Source organism: Pezoporus flaviventris, unplaced genomic scaffold, assembly GCF_033815535.1.
Source record: "Pezoporus flaviventris isolate CSIRO_AGI_PZ_B2104156 unplaced genomic scaffold, CSIRO_AGI_Pfla_v1 ptg000013l, whole genome shotgun sequence".
In the NCBI taxonomy this organism is placed as follows: Eukaryota; Metazoa; Chordata; class Aves; order Psittaciformes; family Psittacidae; genus Pezoporus; species Pezoporus flaviventris.
In genome coordinates, this window is record NW_026892561.1 from 40488233 (window position 1) to 40505546 (window position 17314).

A 17314-nucleotide genomic window follows, 5' to 3' on the forward strand; every position below is an offset into this window, starting at 1 on the left:
CCAGCCGCAGTCCAGGAGGTTCCTCCAGTGTATGGATGATAACTTCCTCCTGCAAATGGTGGATGAGCCGACCAGGAGAGGAGCACTGCTGGATCTCATCCTCACTAACAAGGAGGATCTGGTTGAAGCAGTAAGGGTTGAGGGCTGCCTTGGTTGCAGCGACCACGAGATGGTGGAGTTCAGGATCTTGTGTGGCAGGACTAGTAGAATACCAAGTAGAATTGCAACCCTGGACTTTAGCAGGGCAAACTTCGGCCTTTTCAAGCAATTGCTAGGGGAAATCCCATGGGCAGGGCTGCTTGAAGGTAAAGGGGCCCAAGATAGTTGGTTGACATTCAAGGACTACTTTTTCCGTGCTCAAGATCGGAGCATCCCGACACGTAGGAAGTCAAGGAAGAGGGCCAAGAGACCTGCGTGGCTAAATAGGGAATTGCTGGGTATGCTCAAGTGGAAGAGGAGAGTTTACAGGTCATGGAAGGAGGGGCTGGCCACTTGGGAGGAATATAAGGCTGCTGCTAGAGGATGTAGGAAGGCAGCTAGGAGGACTAAGGCATCCTTAGAATTAAACCTGGCAAGAAGGGTCAAGGACAGCAAAAAGAGCTTTTTTAAATACATGGCAGACAAAACTAACACCAGAGGCAATGTAGGCCCACTGATGAACGGGATGGGTGCCCTGGTGACAGAAGATAAAGAGATGGCAGAGTTACTGAATGCCTTCTTTGTCTCTGTCTACTCTGCTGCGGGCAGTCCTGAAGAGCCCTGTACCCCTGAGACCTTAGATGAAGTCAGGTCGACGGAGCGGTTTGCCTTAGTCGATGAGGAATGGGTTAGAGACCAGTTGAGCAATCTGGACATCCATAAATCCATGGGTCCAGATGGGATGCACCCGCGGGTGCTGAGGGAACTGGCGGAAGTCATTGCTAGACCACTCTCCATCATCTTTACCAAGTCTTGGGAAACGGGAGAGGTGCCTGAGGACTGGAGGAAAGCAAATGTCACTCCAGTCTTCAAAAAGGGCAAGAAGGAGGACCCGGGTAACTATAGACCAGTCAGACTCACCTCCATCCCTGGGAAAGTGATGGAACACCTTATCCTTGGTACCATCTTAAGGCATATCAAGGATAAGAAGGTTATGAGGGGCAGTCAACATGGCTTCACCAGGGGGAAATCATGTTTGACCAATCTCTTAGCCTTTTATGAGGAAATAACACAGTGGATGGATGATGGCAGAGCGGTGGATGTGGTCTACCTTGACTTCAGCAAAGCATTTGACACAGTCTCCCACAGCATCCTCACGGCTAAAATGAGGAAGTGTGGACTGGATGATCAGGTAGTGAGGTGGACTGCGAACTGGCTGAAGGAGAGAAGCCAGAGAGTTGTAGTCTATGGGGCTGAGTCTAGTTGGAGGCCTGTAACTAGTGGAGTGCCTCAAGGGTCAGTACTGGGACCGGTATTATTTAATATATTCATCAATGATTTAGATGAGGGAATTGAGTGTACTATCAGCAAGTTTGCTGATGACACTAAGCTGGGAGGAGTGGCTGACACGCCAGAAGGCTGTGCTGCCATCCAGCGAGACCTGGACAGGCTGGAGAGTTGGGCAGGGAGTAACTTGATGAAATATAACAAGGGAAAGTGTAGAGTCCTGCATCTGGGCAGGAACAACCCCAGGTTCCAGTATAGGTTGGGGAACGACCTGTTAGAGAGCAGTGTAGGGGAGAGGGACCTGGGGGTCCTAGTGGACGACAGGATGACCATGAGCCAACACTGTGCCCTTGTGGCTAAGAAGGCCAATGGCATCCTGGGGTGTATTAGAAGGGCGGTGGTTAGTAGGTCGAGAGAGGTCCTCCTTCCCCTCTACTCTGCCCTGGTGAGACCGCATCTGGAGTATTGTGTCCAGTTCTGGGCCCCTCAGTTCAAGAAGGACAGGGAGCTGCTGGAGAGAGTCCAGCGCAGGGCAACTAAGATGATTAAGGGAGTGGAGCATCTCCCTTATGAGGAAAGACTGAGGGAGCTGGGTCTCTATAGTTTGGAGAAGAGGAGACTGAGGGGTGACCTTATCAGTGTCTATAAATATATAAAGGGGGAGTGTCACGAGGACGGAGCCAGGCTCTACTCAGTGGCAAACAATGATAGGACAAGGGGTAATGGGTACAAACTGGAACACAAGAGGTTCCACTTAAACTTGAGAAGAAACTTCTTCTCAGTGAGGGTGACGGAACACTGGAACAGGCTGCCCAGGGAGGTTGTGGAGTCTCCTTCCCTGGAGACATTCAAAACCCGCCTGGACGCATTCCTGTGTAACATTATCTAGGTGTTCCTGCTCCGGCAGGGGGATTGGACTAGATGATCTTTCGAGGTCCCTTCCAATCTCTAACATACTGTGATACTGTGATACTGTGATATCTATACGCCTTCACTATTGCATTCTCTGTTTCTTTTCTAAGTTTCTTTACCATCATTTTGAAGTACTTCGTATGGATGTGCAATATATATGCATATCATCCATTCATTCTAATTAGCATTAAAACAGTACTACCCACTTTCAAATTCATAAAACATTTATGCTTACTTTTGTACCAATTTGGAGTGTGCTATAGAGTGAGCAACCCTTACATTTGCAGTATCTCAGATATGTTTTAGATTTGGCTTGTCTCTGCAAGACATTTTGACCATTTATTCCTAGTCATTATAATACAAAACATTCAGATGCCCACTGGAACACATAAACATATTTTTAAACCGGCTCTAGTGAACATACATTTGAAAGAAGAAATCAAGTAATAAATTATATAGCTAAGATATAATTATTTTTCAGATCTGCATGACAAACTTTTAAATGAACATTTTGATTGGTATTCCTTAAGTACAGCTATATAACAATGGTTATTCATATATGAAGAGATGGACACATCTGAGTGAACAGTTGAAGTAAGCACACTGACCACTCTACAGCTCTCATTTATCTGTCACATTAAATCTATCATTCTCAAATTGCCATTTACCTACTTTGTAAGTTTGTAGTGTTCTCACTAGCTTTGTGCCTGATGACTGATGTGGCAAGCATATTAAACTACTAGTTTAATCTTGACACTGTAATTGACAATTTCACTGCAAATTAGACCACTTACTTTAATCCATCTCCACTGACACAAGTCTAATCAGATGGCTGGACTGGTCTCATCTGCTTCTTACAGATTTGTAATATTTCTTTGCCCGTGATACCTAATGATGCTATCTGCTGTTACCTCAGTATTTGTTACATGAACTCTTGGTACAGAGTTTATCCCCTTGCAAGCCATATTCCTTCAAGAAAAATCTGTGTTTTGATTAAATTTTATCACCCAGAAGATATAGGAAGAGTCTAATGCAATTTTGTTGTACTTGACCAATTTTGTGGTATTTGACCATCCCACACATAATATTTTTGTATAGACATAAATGTTTTGCTTTGGCTTATGAGCACATGCCCAGAAGAGAAGATAGGTATATTTGTGGTGCAAATAGTAACTGAAGTTTGACTCAGAAATCAAAAATACTCTAGGATCTGTTTCATACACTTTAATACATGTCTTCACTAATTGTGGTGCCCCCAGTTTCACTATCTCAGTGTTTCTTGTTTCCTAATTCACTTTATCCTTTAGCTATTTAGATATTAAATTGATCCTACCATTCAGGCTTTCCCACCGGGGAGCCCAAGTGCTGGGCTACACTGTTCCTCTTTCCAGAAGCTGATTTGTCTCACTCTTACTGTAAGCATGTCTTACCAAGAGAGAAATTCTTCGCAGGCTGAGAAGCACCAAACTAACAGAAAAGCATATCTGATATCTTAATAAAACTATTTATGTGTGTCTTCTCAGTCACCATAGCACAGGAAACAGTTAATGTTAGCCCCTGAGCAAGCTAAATCAGCTCTGAGAAAACTAAATCAGCTCTGAAGCCCGTGGGACATTACATCCATTTCCAGAAGAAAGAAGTGAAGAAGGAAAAAAAAATATAAACCAGATAAAGAACAGACACATCTTCAGATTCAGCTAGAACAGCAATCTTTTCAGTGAAAAAGTGGCACAAGATTAGAATTTCTGATAACAGAAAGCAGTGTTCACTGCAAGAAACCTTCCCTTTAAATTTCACTACAGCTGCTACTCAAAAACACATGCAACTAGCTTTGCTTCCTTGTCTTTTGTTTTCCAAAGCTTTCTCTATAATTTTGAGGGCTAGAAAAAAAGAATCACCATGAAGCTTAGATTTTTTAGGTAAACCAAGACAGATGAGGAGATGGAGTATTGTGAAAACCTAGTACACTGAAATGAATTGGATCCAAAGGTCATACAACAGTTTTAACAAAGAGATTAGGGTGCAAACCCTCTTTTCCTCAGTTTTGTATGTGCAGCTCTTTGGTCATGACGGTAGGTGAAATCCCTCTACTATAGGACATGCATTGTAAGTGTATCCACCAAAATTCTATATACAGAACACTATATAGAGCATATTGTTTTTTTTCAAGAGATCTCAACCCAGACTATCAATTGTCTCCTTATACAAGCTAGGGGAAAGAAGGGGAGAAGAAGAGTTTTCAATTTAAGTTTATGAAGTAGCAAAATTTCAGGAACGCAGACGTAGATAGAAAAGCTTTTGGAGGTATAACTGAAGTCAAATAAGCAAAACTATATAAATCCTGTTTAAAATTTAATAATAGCCATTAACAATAGTATTTAGTCTCTACTTTTCCCGTGACATATTTCCTTTTTAAGCATATTCTAAATTTCAAATGATGTTTTTAAATTAAATATGTATTTTGGATCGCATAATCTGAATAATTATATAAATTCAAAGAAGCTAAAAGACTGTTAAACAAGTGTTTGGGTTTTGTTTTTATGTTAGTAGCTAAATGAGCGGTACACTATGCTTAATACATAATAGCAGCCACAGTACCATTTTTCTTGTATATCGTATCTACATGTTCAAGTGCCTGCAAGTCTTGGTGAGCTTTGAGTGAAAGCTATCTGTACTTGATAATGCAGGAGGAACAAACACAGCAATTTAAAAACTTTTAACAGAGTTAGGGCTGCAACACTGGACAGTTAAGGCTGACATTTCCCATTACAGAGTTATCACAAGATCATAGGAACACAGATCATAGTTTTCCATTTATGTACCATCATACCACTAAAATTATTTAGTAAACTTAGCATAGACAATGCACTAGTTTTAGTCTGAAGACTAAAAACTTCCTTTATGATTCATATTTTGGCAAAGGATGTTGCCTGTAGCCTGCTATTTTGAGTAAGACTGTCAGGGTGTAACAGCTGAGCTCAGCATACAGAAGGCTTGTTACAATTGATCGTCTGTATTGTTCCGATGTTTGTCCAGCTGGGTGTATGCCCTTAAAATCAAGTGACAGTGTCATAAGCCTAAAGCCCTTCTTGGTGCATGAATTCCCCGATTCATTTCTCAACTAAATTACAGCTGAACAATGCACTCCAGTTCATCAGAAGCGCAGTTTAGTTACATGTGGGCTCATGGGTACTGATAACTGAAAATAACTGACCAATTATCAACACCCCTATGACAGAGCTAAAAGTGTCGTTGTCACTAAGCACACCCAGTAATGCTTGGTTTTCAGATATACTTGAAAATATACATACTGCAAGCAAAGAAGGCCCTTCATCCATTTTTCTCTTTGATTTGTGCATGGCTTTACAACCCACTTTTGTGTGGAAGATGAAAAAAACAAGAGATGAGGAACGAAAAAATAGTCTTCAACTGATTGAAGCTACCATTAAGTGAACAGTAATTCAACAAATAATTTGTTAGTACTCGCCCAGCAGATGAGATGTAGCACATTTATGTTTTAACAACAATATTAAATCAGCAGAAGGTTTGCTATTCCTTACAAAAAAAGTCACTTTCCATACAATGCTAAGTTATTTTGTTGCTTTGTGCTGGAGTGAGAGAGAAAAAAAAAAATATTAAGAAATGAGTAAATCTAATTATGATTCCATATAAAAATAATTTCTGTGAAATATCCCAAGCTAATGAAATGCTGCAATGTCCTGGCTGGGAATGCCGTGAGATTGCTTTAGGAAAGGAATTAAAAAAGAAGAAAATAAATAACAAACAAAGAATTGCACAAATAGGATTTAAAAATAATACTACAGCAGACACAGGAATGACTGCTCTCAATGCAGTGAGAACAGGTGTCTTTGGAGCTGGAGCATGAAGTTCTGCTGAGACTTTGAAGGGAAAGCTCTCACATCCATTATTCAAATGATATCCAAGCAGTAGGAAAAAGCCTTGTTGGCAATTTGCAATTTAAAAAAAAAAGAAAAAAGTTTTTTTTTCTAATTATATAAATGAAAGGGGAATAGACCCCATATGACCATCTAATATTGCATCTCACATTATTCAACAGAATTCCACATGCTGAATTAGGAGTTAAGGGCCAAAGATACAGATGAAAAAGAAACTTACCTACACAAATGCAGAACAGCCCCACCAAAGTTAGCAGGTGTTCCTGGAAACTGGAACAGAGCTGTCAGAATTTTTAATAAGCCACTGAAAGTTACTTACAAAAAACATGCCTCTGATATGATGATTTTGGTAATGCAGCACTTGCTTTTAATACCTATTTGTATCCTCAGGAATGTATGGCTAGACATGTTAGTTTTATATTAAATTTCCTACCAATAATATAACAACCTTATTGATCCATGTTAATGAGCATAGAAACCAACTTTCCATATTTTCTTTTTCCTCCAATAAGGCAGGTTACAAAAAAATATTCAATCATCAGAATAAGAGGAACTGAAAAAGTCCCATGAGTCATAGGTCTCTGGGTGAAGCATCTGGGGTTTGATGGCAACAGAGCCATGTCTGACAAGAGGAAGGATGAGCTACAGAAGCAATAGAAAACTTTTAACAGGTGTGAATGCTCTTGTGTAATGGTTTCAGTTGGTGGCTCATAAGCAAAAGAATTCATTTCAAGGGGAAGTTACCATTTTCAATTAAAAAATAAACATATCACAGAAAGCAGATTTTAACATTTATTTTTTCGACTCCAATTTTCATTTTTTCACAAGCAGTTTTGTTTAACAATAGTTCAAGAAGTACTATAACGCTAACTACGGTTAAAAGAAAATATTTTGGCACAAGACAGTGCCAAAGAAGTAACAAAATAAAAACAATAAATAACCCACTTTACACATGCTGAACAAAACAAAAATGACATGCAATAAACTTAAAATTCATACTCTGTACAAACACTTAGTGTAGCCCTTTCTAAATAGTACTCATACCATACTAGTGACATACACGTATTCATAAAAATAGAAACTTTAACAAAATGCTTAATTCAAGCAACACAGTGATGCAATATGAATCAATTCAAGAAGTTAAATGGTCCCAGGGAAGCCAGAGATAGTGGTAAGCACACAACAGTGTACAAGATGACGATCTCAAACAAGATGTTGAGCGAAGGAGTTTCTTAGCCATGCTTGTTTATTTCCCTGCTAGAAACCGTATCACATTGACATCCTCTTGAGCTTATGGCTGTTAAAAGAATGAGAGAACACACATAAATAATGACCTCAGCCACAGGTCAGTTATAGATTTCTGTCTCCAAGGTATAGCACCATCTGAGAGTACAACTCAGGCAAAAAAAGGGACGTGTGACATAACTGTCCCCAAGAAGACTCTAAAAAAGAGTAACTATGTTTGACCAGAGATGGAAAGACAAATATTTTCTGCATTGCCATCAGAACTGGTATTCAGAAGATGTAAGAAACAGGCTTTCATACATGCTCTGTTTTCATAGGATGGTAGTATTTAGATTTTTAGATTCCTACCTCAGGAAAAGAAGATGCTTCTTCACCCACCCCTCTTTAGGATTTACACAGGCATTCAACCCACTGTAGGTGTGGAAACTGGAAAAGAAATAATGATAAAGAGATCAGTAAGCCATTAGACACCCCTGCTGTTAAATACTGCGAAGATGCATTTGGTCTAAAACATGCATCATAATTACTCTATATAATAAATAATAGCAACTGCTTTTGTAAATGCCAGTTAGATATGGGATGCTCTACAACCCCTCCAACACTATATGAACAAAAAGAAACAAACCTAAACGTAACAGCTGCTTCAGTCATTTTTTGCATCATAAAGTTGTGCTCAATTTATTGGAAGTCTTAGGACAAAGAGCTTTTCTGGATGCCAAAAGTAATTTGCGAGACTAAGGAAAATAGTTGTTATCAACTATTAGGAAGGCTAAAACCTTGTGGGAAAAAAAAAATAGATCTCCATGAATTAAACAAACTCTTGTCATTCATGTGTCTGTTAAGAGGTTTTGGCAAGGGAATACTCTCTGTTGGCTAGAGATGAAGTGTGTCTTTGTTTGCACGGCTGAATCCTAAAATGTCAGATTTATTATTTACACTGTACGGCTGTCCTAAGAGTTAATAGTCCTTATCAAACAGAGGGTTTGTTTACAGGAATTACATACAATTTATTCGGTTAATTTAACCTTTTGAAAAAGCAAGAAAAATTGTGCTTATATTGTTGAAATTACTGTGTCTGCCCAAACAGACATCTTAAGACTAATACATGTCAGAAAAAAAAACCAGATCTACTAAAAAGTAACTTACATGATTGCATGGATATCGCAGACTTCACTGGAGAGCTGTTCAGTATAACCCTTTAGGGCCCACCGAGGTAGACGCACCTTGGTGTAAGACAGGCAGCAATCCTGGTTGCTTTGTGCTGAAATGAAGCAAAATAAACCCCATTTGGACCATGCTGCCTAGAGCACTCACTGTTCAGCTCACTGACTATCCAGCTCCTCATCGACAGAAGAGGAGGATTAGGCAGCATATTTGGCTGAAAAAAATCCCTTCCTTCTCACCCTCATATTGCTGCCAGCTGCGAGCATGCACACCCCGACATGGCTGGTGTGCTGCAGGGTGGCACGCAGAACCATTTCATGGGGCTGAATGCCCAAGCTCACTTACCTTCAGAGGTGCCACACAGGAGTAGTGCCAGGAGCCCCAGCATGGAAACCAGGACCAAGCTCTTGCTGCTAAAGCCAGCCATTTCCACTCCACACAGCAGCTACGCTCTAGTGAGTGCTCAGCTGCTGCCTGCTCGTCTTGCCAGCCTTGCCGCACCTCCACCTGCTTATAAAGGGGTGGCAGAAGCCGCGGGAATTCACCTGCGGGCGGGTTCCTCTGTCATCAGTGGGTTTTCCCATGTCAATTTCCATCATGCCTAATTTGGCCCCTTCCTGGGGGGAAGTTACAACTGGAGATAACAGTGTGCTGGGGAGTATTTTTTTCTTTTTTTGTTGATGTAGGTTAGAAAATTCAGCCAAAAAGAAAAGGAAATATAAGGCTGTGAGGTAATGGTTCTGTGGGTGAAGCATTTGTGTTTTTAGGGGTAGGAGTGTGGGTTGTGAAATGAGGAAAGTCAAATGTAGGTAACTCTCAGTGTTACCTACAGAATCTGCAGATCTGCTGTGTTCTAGTTTATTAAACCGAAGTTGGGGTGAGAGGGAGGTGGGCCTAACCTATCCAGTTTCATTTCAGTATGGCATGCTCACAGTATCATCTGCAATGATACCAAAGCCCTACATTAACATTTACTGGTTGGCCAATACAGTAAAGACAGACTTCCCATATTACTGCTTTCTGAGCTCTAGACTGTAATATTTATGAGGACATGTGAGCAATATTGAGTACTCATGGAAATGGGTTTCTGTACCCATATATTCACTGCTATCACTTTCTACCTGTTTGTTACACATCTGAACTATTTCGTCTGGAAACAGAATTAGCTTAAAGCCAACTTGAAACAGGGTCTGTATTTTCCACCGAATCTATACTGTCCAGAATGTATTAATGTTGCTTTATAAGCAATAGCTGTGCCTTGTTACTTTCCCATGCCAATCTGTACCTGACAATTGTGACTCCTGAACATTCAATTAAAACACACACAATCTTAAAACTGTTTCACACAGTTCATGAGAAACCCCCAGGGAGAGGCTCTGTCATCACAGCAAGTACACTGTTTGAACTGCTACTGGAAGCTGGTGCTTTCCAGTGATGTTTAGCGACCTGTGTGAAATGAATGTGATGGCTACAGGCCATGTCCTGGTCAGCTGGTATATACAAGAGGTGCTGCCAGTTTCAGGTGATTATAGAGTAACCTGAGCTGTAAGTAGCTTTTCTTAAGGTAGAGCTCAGGGATACGGTCATTAGTTTTGAACTAGACACCTCCTGTTTTTCACAGACTACCAGCACCTTTCATGAAGGGTTCATTCCCATTATTTCTTCCTAGAAATGTAAAAAATCTGAACTCTGGAATAGACTATTCTTCAAAGACACTAATCTTTCAACATAACAGCCAGAATTTAAGGAAGATCATATGGCTAGGGTACATATGAGCAGTCTTGCAGCATGCATGGTGTCACATATGTTGGAGATGCTTCTCCTTAGGGCCACTGCCACTGGCCAAGGGTCATAGGAAGAGGCAACAAAGATTCCATGCCCTGAAGTTTTGTAACTTCTTTATGGATCATAGTGAAATCTCATAAATGTACATAAACATCAGCGCTCTCTATATGCAGCTATTTCTGGACTGCTTTAAGGATTATCTGTCAGCATAGGCAATGCTACAAAATAGCTAACTAGAAAGGTAATGCTTGAAATAATGGAAGTTTAGCTTGATAGCTTTTTCCTTCCCATAAAGATAGGAGTAATTAAACACGAATCACAACTATTTCTAGTTTGACAGGTATCAAGGAGCATCAGGTTTGAAATATGCAATTCTCTATCTTTTCCCCATCAAGCACCACTTTCTTTAAAAAAAAAATAAAAAAAAAATAAAAATCCTGCCTGTCCAGTAACAACCTTGGATTTTTTTGCTACTTCTTATTTTTAAGCAGGAGTTCACACCATCCAATCTGTATCAAGTAAGTGCCTTTAAGAAGATTTGAAAATTAGGCATTGCGTTATCAGCCTGCATTCCTCTACTTCCACTCTCCCATTTCTCTCTAGTGTTGATACTTGAAAAGTCTCCAGCTACTTTAGACAGAGAACTTTCTAAGATTGTCAAGACAGTAACCACATCTTCTTATCCATGGATTAGTATCAAGAGCATCAAAAGCACTAGGCAAACAATGATTTTTAAAATTGCTAAAAAGTTTTCCAGAAAAAGATATGTTTTTCTCCTGTCTTGCTAAGGCACTTGTTGCTCCTTCATGTCTCCTTTGTTAGTTTGGAGACTTGAGACATAACTGATTAGGATGATTATAATGCTTATTGATTAGGCAGCACATTTTAAAAAAGCTAATATTTTAATTGGCTAACAAAAATACCACTGTTATTAGGAATATTACTTCACAATTATAAAATCATATTGAGTACAATGCTGTTGTTTACTATTAGCACAAATAAAGTGGTTAAATCTATTGATTCAATTACTAAAAAGAAAAATTAAAATATCATAGTAAGTGCTATTAAATTGCAATTCGGCTGCCTTGTCTCATGCATTGAGTATTAAGGTACAAATCTATCCTTCCTTACAAGTTTATGTGTTCTTGCTCCCACCTCTTGTACTGTTTTTCAGCCATAGAGCTGGTGAAGATTCTGGTGGGTTATCCACAGGGATTGCATCCACAGGCTGGCTTAACCACTGCCTGGAGGCAGCCACACTTTTCCTGTCAGAAGGTCCTTCCATTTCTTGCTCTCCTTAATTTTATACCTTATTCCCCAGTTTTTCTTTTCCTTGAACCCACCGTTTCACCACCCCTGCATCTCTTTTCCTGTGCCCAAACATCTCACACATAACTCACACCTAACTAATTTTCCTCATTGATCCCAAATCTATTACACCCATTCCAAACTTTGGTGTTTCTTATGCCATTTACTAGACAAATACAGCTGAACATGTGATTACCAATGCTGTTATCTAGTTGCAGGCAGCCTTGTATCTCAAGTCTCCCTTCTCACTCTACAGCTCTATTTCTTCCCCATTCAGAAGACAGAATCTTCTCACTTGAGCTTTGACACCCCTACCTACTCCTAATTGAGCACAAGCAGTTTGGATGCCAAAGCAATGACACCACTCAGTTAATGCTCAGCCCATACTTCTGTCCTCAGGCAATTTTCATTGTACCTCTGATAGGAACCAGAGGCCAGACCGGTGTCCTGTGTTACAGCAGAACTCTTGCTCATGGTACATCTTTTATCTCGTTGGTTTGACTTAGGAAATCAGGTTAAAATTTAGATTTCAAACAAAAGCCATGAGGAGGGCCTCAGCTTCAGGAACCGTGTGTACAAAGTCCCTTTAGTTTATTTGCACAAAGTAGTTTAAAAAAAAAAAATCAAGAAAGGTTTTTGAAGTTGCCTGCTAGGTCCTGCTGTGACTCATAACCACATCTTATCAGTCTTTACAAGTCCATAATGCAAACAGAAGGCAAAAAAATATAAAACCAGGTTAACATTTATGTGTTCAAGGGAAGTGATTGTTCCCTGTGGATGAGGGGACGGTGACTGTTGTCCACCCTGACCCAGTGAGACTTTCAGCCTGGTTTCCCTTAGCATCTGCATGACCAAATAGTGCTGTATGGATTGGCCAGAGGACAGGTGAAAGACTGGTACATTGGTGTCCAGCGTGGCCACCAGCACCTCAGAGACTGTTCATGGGCATTGTGGTTCGTCATTGCTGGTCCAATACATTGTGTTTGGTGTTCTGGTACTGGTGCAATTAGGAGGCTGCGCGTGGACCAGGGGTCAGGGAGGAGGCCACAAGGTCAAGGGAGACCGTTACCTCCCTGCGCTGGGGCCTGTAAGGCTGTGTGCAGAGGCCTGTGCCCAGGGCCTCCTCAGAGGGGCACAGCCAAAGCACAAGAAGCTGCAGACGCCAGTTGCGGAAAGGGAAATTCTCATCAGACGTAATGAAAACCCCTCTTCACAGCAAGGTAGGTGAACTTCTGGGACAGGTTGCCCCAGAAGAGGATGTGAAAGCCTGGTTTGAATACCCTTGGAAGTACTCAAGCCTCAGCTGGACCTGGACCTTCCCTGAGCATGATCTTACAATTGTGGTCCTTCCCAAGCCACAGTCAAGCCCACATTTCTTTCTGTTTCTGTCATGTCTGTCTTTTCTTCTCTTTTTAGTTTCCTAATGTGTTTCTTCCCGACTTTCCTTTGCTGTAAGTTTCTCAACTTCCCTCACTCCTGTCAGACCTCCTCAGATTCCCTCACAAGCCCTGCTCACTCTCCCTCCCTGTGGCTGCACTCCCAGTAAGACAAAGCACTAAAACACAGATCAATTAAGTTTTCAGCCTCTCCTAAACCTCCCTTCCTGTTGTTCCAGAGGCCAGAGGGAACACGGCAAACCACTCCTGTGTGTACTATAAAAGATAAGGTAAATGTAGCCTAGGTTCCTGTGCTGTGGAGCCATTCAGAGTTGTGAAAGGAGAAGAAACGTATCAGGGAAACCAGAGCATTTTCCAAGGCAATACTGGGAAACCGATAATTCTGAGCAGTTTGGGGATGTTAAAGAGGAGATCTGGGGAGTCAGACTGCTCTTGGACACCAGCTGCAGAGGTACAGCCTCTCTGTCCCTGCTTTCCATGATCATCGGTCTGCTGTCTCCAAGCAATATGTTTCTTTTCTTTTAGCAGAAGGCTTTTACTCACAGAAATACCTGATGAAAGTCTGAAGTTCTGAAGGGACTTCATAGTTCAGCCATGGTAAACACCACTGTACCAGTGCAAAAATGGGCATTATTTCTGAGGGATGGGCCTGCCCCATCACTCTCGCCATTGCAGAGCAATACAGAACCAGACCACCTCTTTTCTAGGTACATGTAGAGTTGTGACAATAAAGCTATGCCTCTTTCTATTCCAAATCTTGCATATGAGAATATGCCTCTTTTCATTCCAAATCTTGCATATGAGAAGCCATATGAACTGCACATGACTGGGAAAGCAGTTTGAAATGCTTTGAAACTGTGGCCCCACAATAGTAATCTATCTAACTATGCAGCTCTGCTGTGAGATCCTAAAAGCCATACAGTGCAAGGCTTAAAACACTCTTCTGAAGAGAGACAGAGAAGGAATTTTATAATCATTAACTATTTGACTGATAAGCTACAGCTTATAATGACTTCTTTATGGGTTTAGGTCTAATATTTAACACAAAAGCTTAAAAAAAAAGAAACAAAAGAAACCATAAAAACATCCCTCACCTAACCTAATGTCAGATGCTGTCTACAATATCTTTACCTGTCCACTACAGTAAGACAAGAAACACACTGACAGTTTCTGACTAGCACATTAATGAAATTTCCATTTCTATTCATCCTTGCAAAAGATGTTATTTTATTATATATTACTGCTCTTGTCTGGACTGCTGGAAATAAAACAGTATAGCAATACAGCTGATGAAAAAGGAAGAAAAGAACCAAAGAGAGAAAATTCCCTTCTGTAATTTCGAATGATTTAGAAGACTTTTGACAGAGCAGAGCATGAAAAGGCACCAGATCAAAGGAACAGGGCCAAATGCGGGGTTTAAAACATTGCATAATCCCCAGTGATGAAATACATACTAATCCCAAGCACAAAAGTTCCACAGGTAACTTGCCCAATATCTCTGGAGCCTTAGAGGCTATGATGCAATACAGTATTTTCATGCAGTTCATTTGCATGACTGACAAAAATCCTTATCTGAAGGAAGAAACCAATTTTCACTAATTATACATTGCACTTCATAAGAAATAGATCTAGAAATACTATTGAATGGCATTTGTTTGATGCAATTATGGACAAATTATATGCCTGTTGGGAGAAATTAATCTCTGATGTATCAAAAGTGCAGGTTATGAGAAGGCTGGTGCATCCACTGTGAACAGCCCAGCACCCGTCCTAGCTTGTTGCTTGCCACAAAGTACATACAGGAGATGAATACTTGGTGTTCTGAGGGCAGGTTTCCCTCTTTCAAAATTAACCCTCCATTGTAGCCAATCACCTTTTCACAGAAATGGACCTCTCAAAGTTGAAGGCAAAACCCATAGTTGGAAAGAAGCATGGAAAAAAATACACTACTGGGTTTCTGTGGGTTTTGGTAGCAGGGCTTCTAACGGAGTGGCTTCTGTGAAAAGCTGCCAGAAGCTGCCCCTAGGTCTGGTAGAGCCAATGCCAGCCAGCTCCAAGCTGAACCCGCCACTGGCCAAGGCCAACCCATCAGTGACAGGGGTAACACCTCTGGGATAACATATTTAAGAAAGTGGAGAAAAAACAAACACCCGGGCAGAGCAACAGCAGCTGAGAGAGAAGAGTGAGAATTGGTGAAACAAGCCTCAGACACTGAGGTTGGTGAAAGTCAGGAAGGAGATGCTCCACACCCCAGAGCAGAGATCCCCCTCCAGTCCCTGGTGAAGACCATGTGAGGCAGGCTGTTACCATGGAAGGCCACAGTAGAACAGATACCCACCTGCAGTCCCATGGAGGACCCCACGCCAGAACAGGTGAATGCCCAAAGGAAGCTGTGACCCCATGGGAAGCCCGCAGAAAAGTGTTTCAGAGAAGCCCTGTGGAGAAGGACTTGGGGGCATTGGTGAATAAGAAACTGAACATGAGCCAGCACTGTGCCCTTACAGCCCAAAAAGCCAGCCTTATACTGGACTGCATCAAAAGGAACATGACCAGCAGGTCAAAGGAGGTGATTCTGCCCCTCTGCTCTCGTGAGATCCCACTTGGAGTACTGTGTGCAGCCTTTGTGTCCTCAACATAAGGACATCGAGCTGTTGGAACAAGTCCAGAGGAGGGCCATGAGGATAATAAGGGGGCTGGAGTACCTCCCATAAAAAGGCAGGCCAAGAAAATTGGGTCTGTTCAGCCTGGAGAAGAGAAGTCTGCATGGAGACCTCATCCAATATCTGAAGGGGGCCTACAAGGATGCTGAAGAGGCACTCTTTATTAGGGACTGTACCGACAGGACAAGGGGTAATGGATTCAAACTTAAACAGGGGAAGTTCAGGCTAGATATAAGGAAGAAGTTCTTTTGGGGGTGGTGAGGCACTGGCACAGGTTGCCCAGGGAAGCTGTGAATGCTCCATACCTGCCAGTGCTCACAGGCAGCTTGGACAGGGCCTTGAGCAATCTGGTCTAGAGGGAGGGGTCCCAGCCCATGGCAGGGGACTTGGAGCTAGGTGTTCTAAGGTCCTTTCCAGCCCTAACCATTCTATGAAGGTTTTACTCATCCACACTTGACATAGAACGCTTGATCTCTCTGGAGTACTTAGTTCATGATTAACACAGCTGGCATTTTGTCATGTGTTACTAGAAGATAAGTTTAAAAATACCCAGTAACATCTGCTTATTTTTGATTGCTAAACAAAAAAACAAACAAGTTTTATTTTAATAGATATTAGTTAACACTATTGAGTGGCTTTGTCATGAACATTGGCAGAGTAGCTATGGGCACAGATCTTCTCCAGACAAATGTTGCAATCACTGTGGATTTTCAGTACTACACAGTTACATTAGAGGGACCTTCCTCTGTGGAGATTTAAACCAGGGTTTCCCAAAACAGCTGGTTCAAACTTCCCTCTGTCCAGGAGTCCTGCTCTTTATCCATAGGAAACCAAAGCCCTAGATCCTTCCATCCCAACTTTTTCAGGTTCTTTTGCATAACACCACTGAGATACTGCCCTTCTTATCTTCCTATACCCTTAAAACTTTCTGGACCTTAGTCTCAACCTCTTGATTTCTGCAAGAGGTATTTGGGGCCCTAACAAAAGACAGCCTTGCCCCAGCTGCCATTAAGGAAGTGTCTGCTTTTCCTCTTTCTAAAGGTTCCCCTTGGCTGCTTTAAGCATGTATTGCTTGTTCTCATTTTCAATCTCTCTCACCTTATTGCTGGCCTGGACAACTCCAGCCAGCCTCAGCAGTACCCTGATGGTTAGGCCCTTGGCCAGCGCCTTAAGTATGGTGCTGTTCCCAATCATGCAAGACTGCTCACAGGCTCCAGGGCCTCCTGTAAACAAGGGCTTATTCTGCAAGAGCAAGAGCCAGAGCCAGAAAAGCTGCTGAAATGCAAGATGTTCTAAGACAAGCAATCTGGGCTTGACAGAAATCTCCTATTCCAAAATGAATTGTTTTACAAGAACATCTTTGCCTCTAGTAAGTAGACTTAGCCTTCCTCAGATCAAAGAACGGTCCTTTTTTAATTCATGTTTGTACACAGTGAGCACCAAGGGACCTGGGAAACAGGGCCACGGCTTCAGGGTATGACACATACACTGTAACTGCTGC

The 17314-nt window shown here is 41.6% G+C and overlaps 1 protein-coding gene across 4 annotated transcripts; it reads right to left on the bottom strand.

The window, feature by feature from the left end:
• Positions 1-7076: 7076 nt before the first annotated feature.
• On the bottom strand, positions 7077-17068 carry CCL20 (C-C motif chemokine ligand 20). Of its 4 annotated transcripts, XM_061451077.1 has the most exons (6): positions 16437-17068; positions 9494-9603; positions 9009-9208; positions 8646-8760; positions 7848-7925; positions 7077-7551 (listed from the first exon to the last, which is right to left on the bottom strand). In XM_061451077.1, the coding sequence occupies exons 3-6, from the start codon at positions 9088-9090 to the stop codon at positions 7524-7526; spliced, it is 303 nt and encodes a 100-aa protein (XP_061307061.1). In that variant the 5' UTR covers positions 9091-9208; positions 9494-9603; positions 16437-17068; the 3' UTR covers positions 7077-7523. The 4 variants fall into 4 exon arrangements, with proteins under 4 accessions (XP_061307061.1, XP_061307063.1, XP_061307060.1 ...); XM_061451079.1 differs by lacking the exon at positions 16437-17068 and having other exon boundaries at positions 9009-9170; positions 9494-10832; XM_061451076.1 differs by lacking the exon at positions 16437-17068 and having other exon boundaries at positions 9494-10832.
• Positions 17069-17314: the final 246 nt, after the last annotated feature.

What these genes read in the sequence shown, in the direction of transcription:
- CCL20 (XM_061451077.1), bottom strand. Translation starts at nt 9,090, where the DNA reads ATGGCTGGCTTTAGCAGCAAGAGCTTGGTCCTGGTTTCCATGCTGGGG. An exon ending in TGCGATATCCATGCAATCAT is followed by an intron (nt 7,926 to 8,645) that starts GTAAGTTACTTT and finishes TTTCTTTTCCAG; the next exon opens with TTTCCACACCTACAGTGGGT. An exon ending in AAGCATCTTCTTTTCCTGAG is followed by an intron (nt 7,552 to 7,847) that starts GTAGGAATCTAA and finishes TTCTTTTAACAG; the next exon opens with CCATAAGCTCAAGAGGATGT.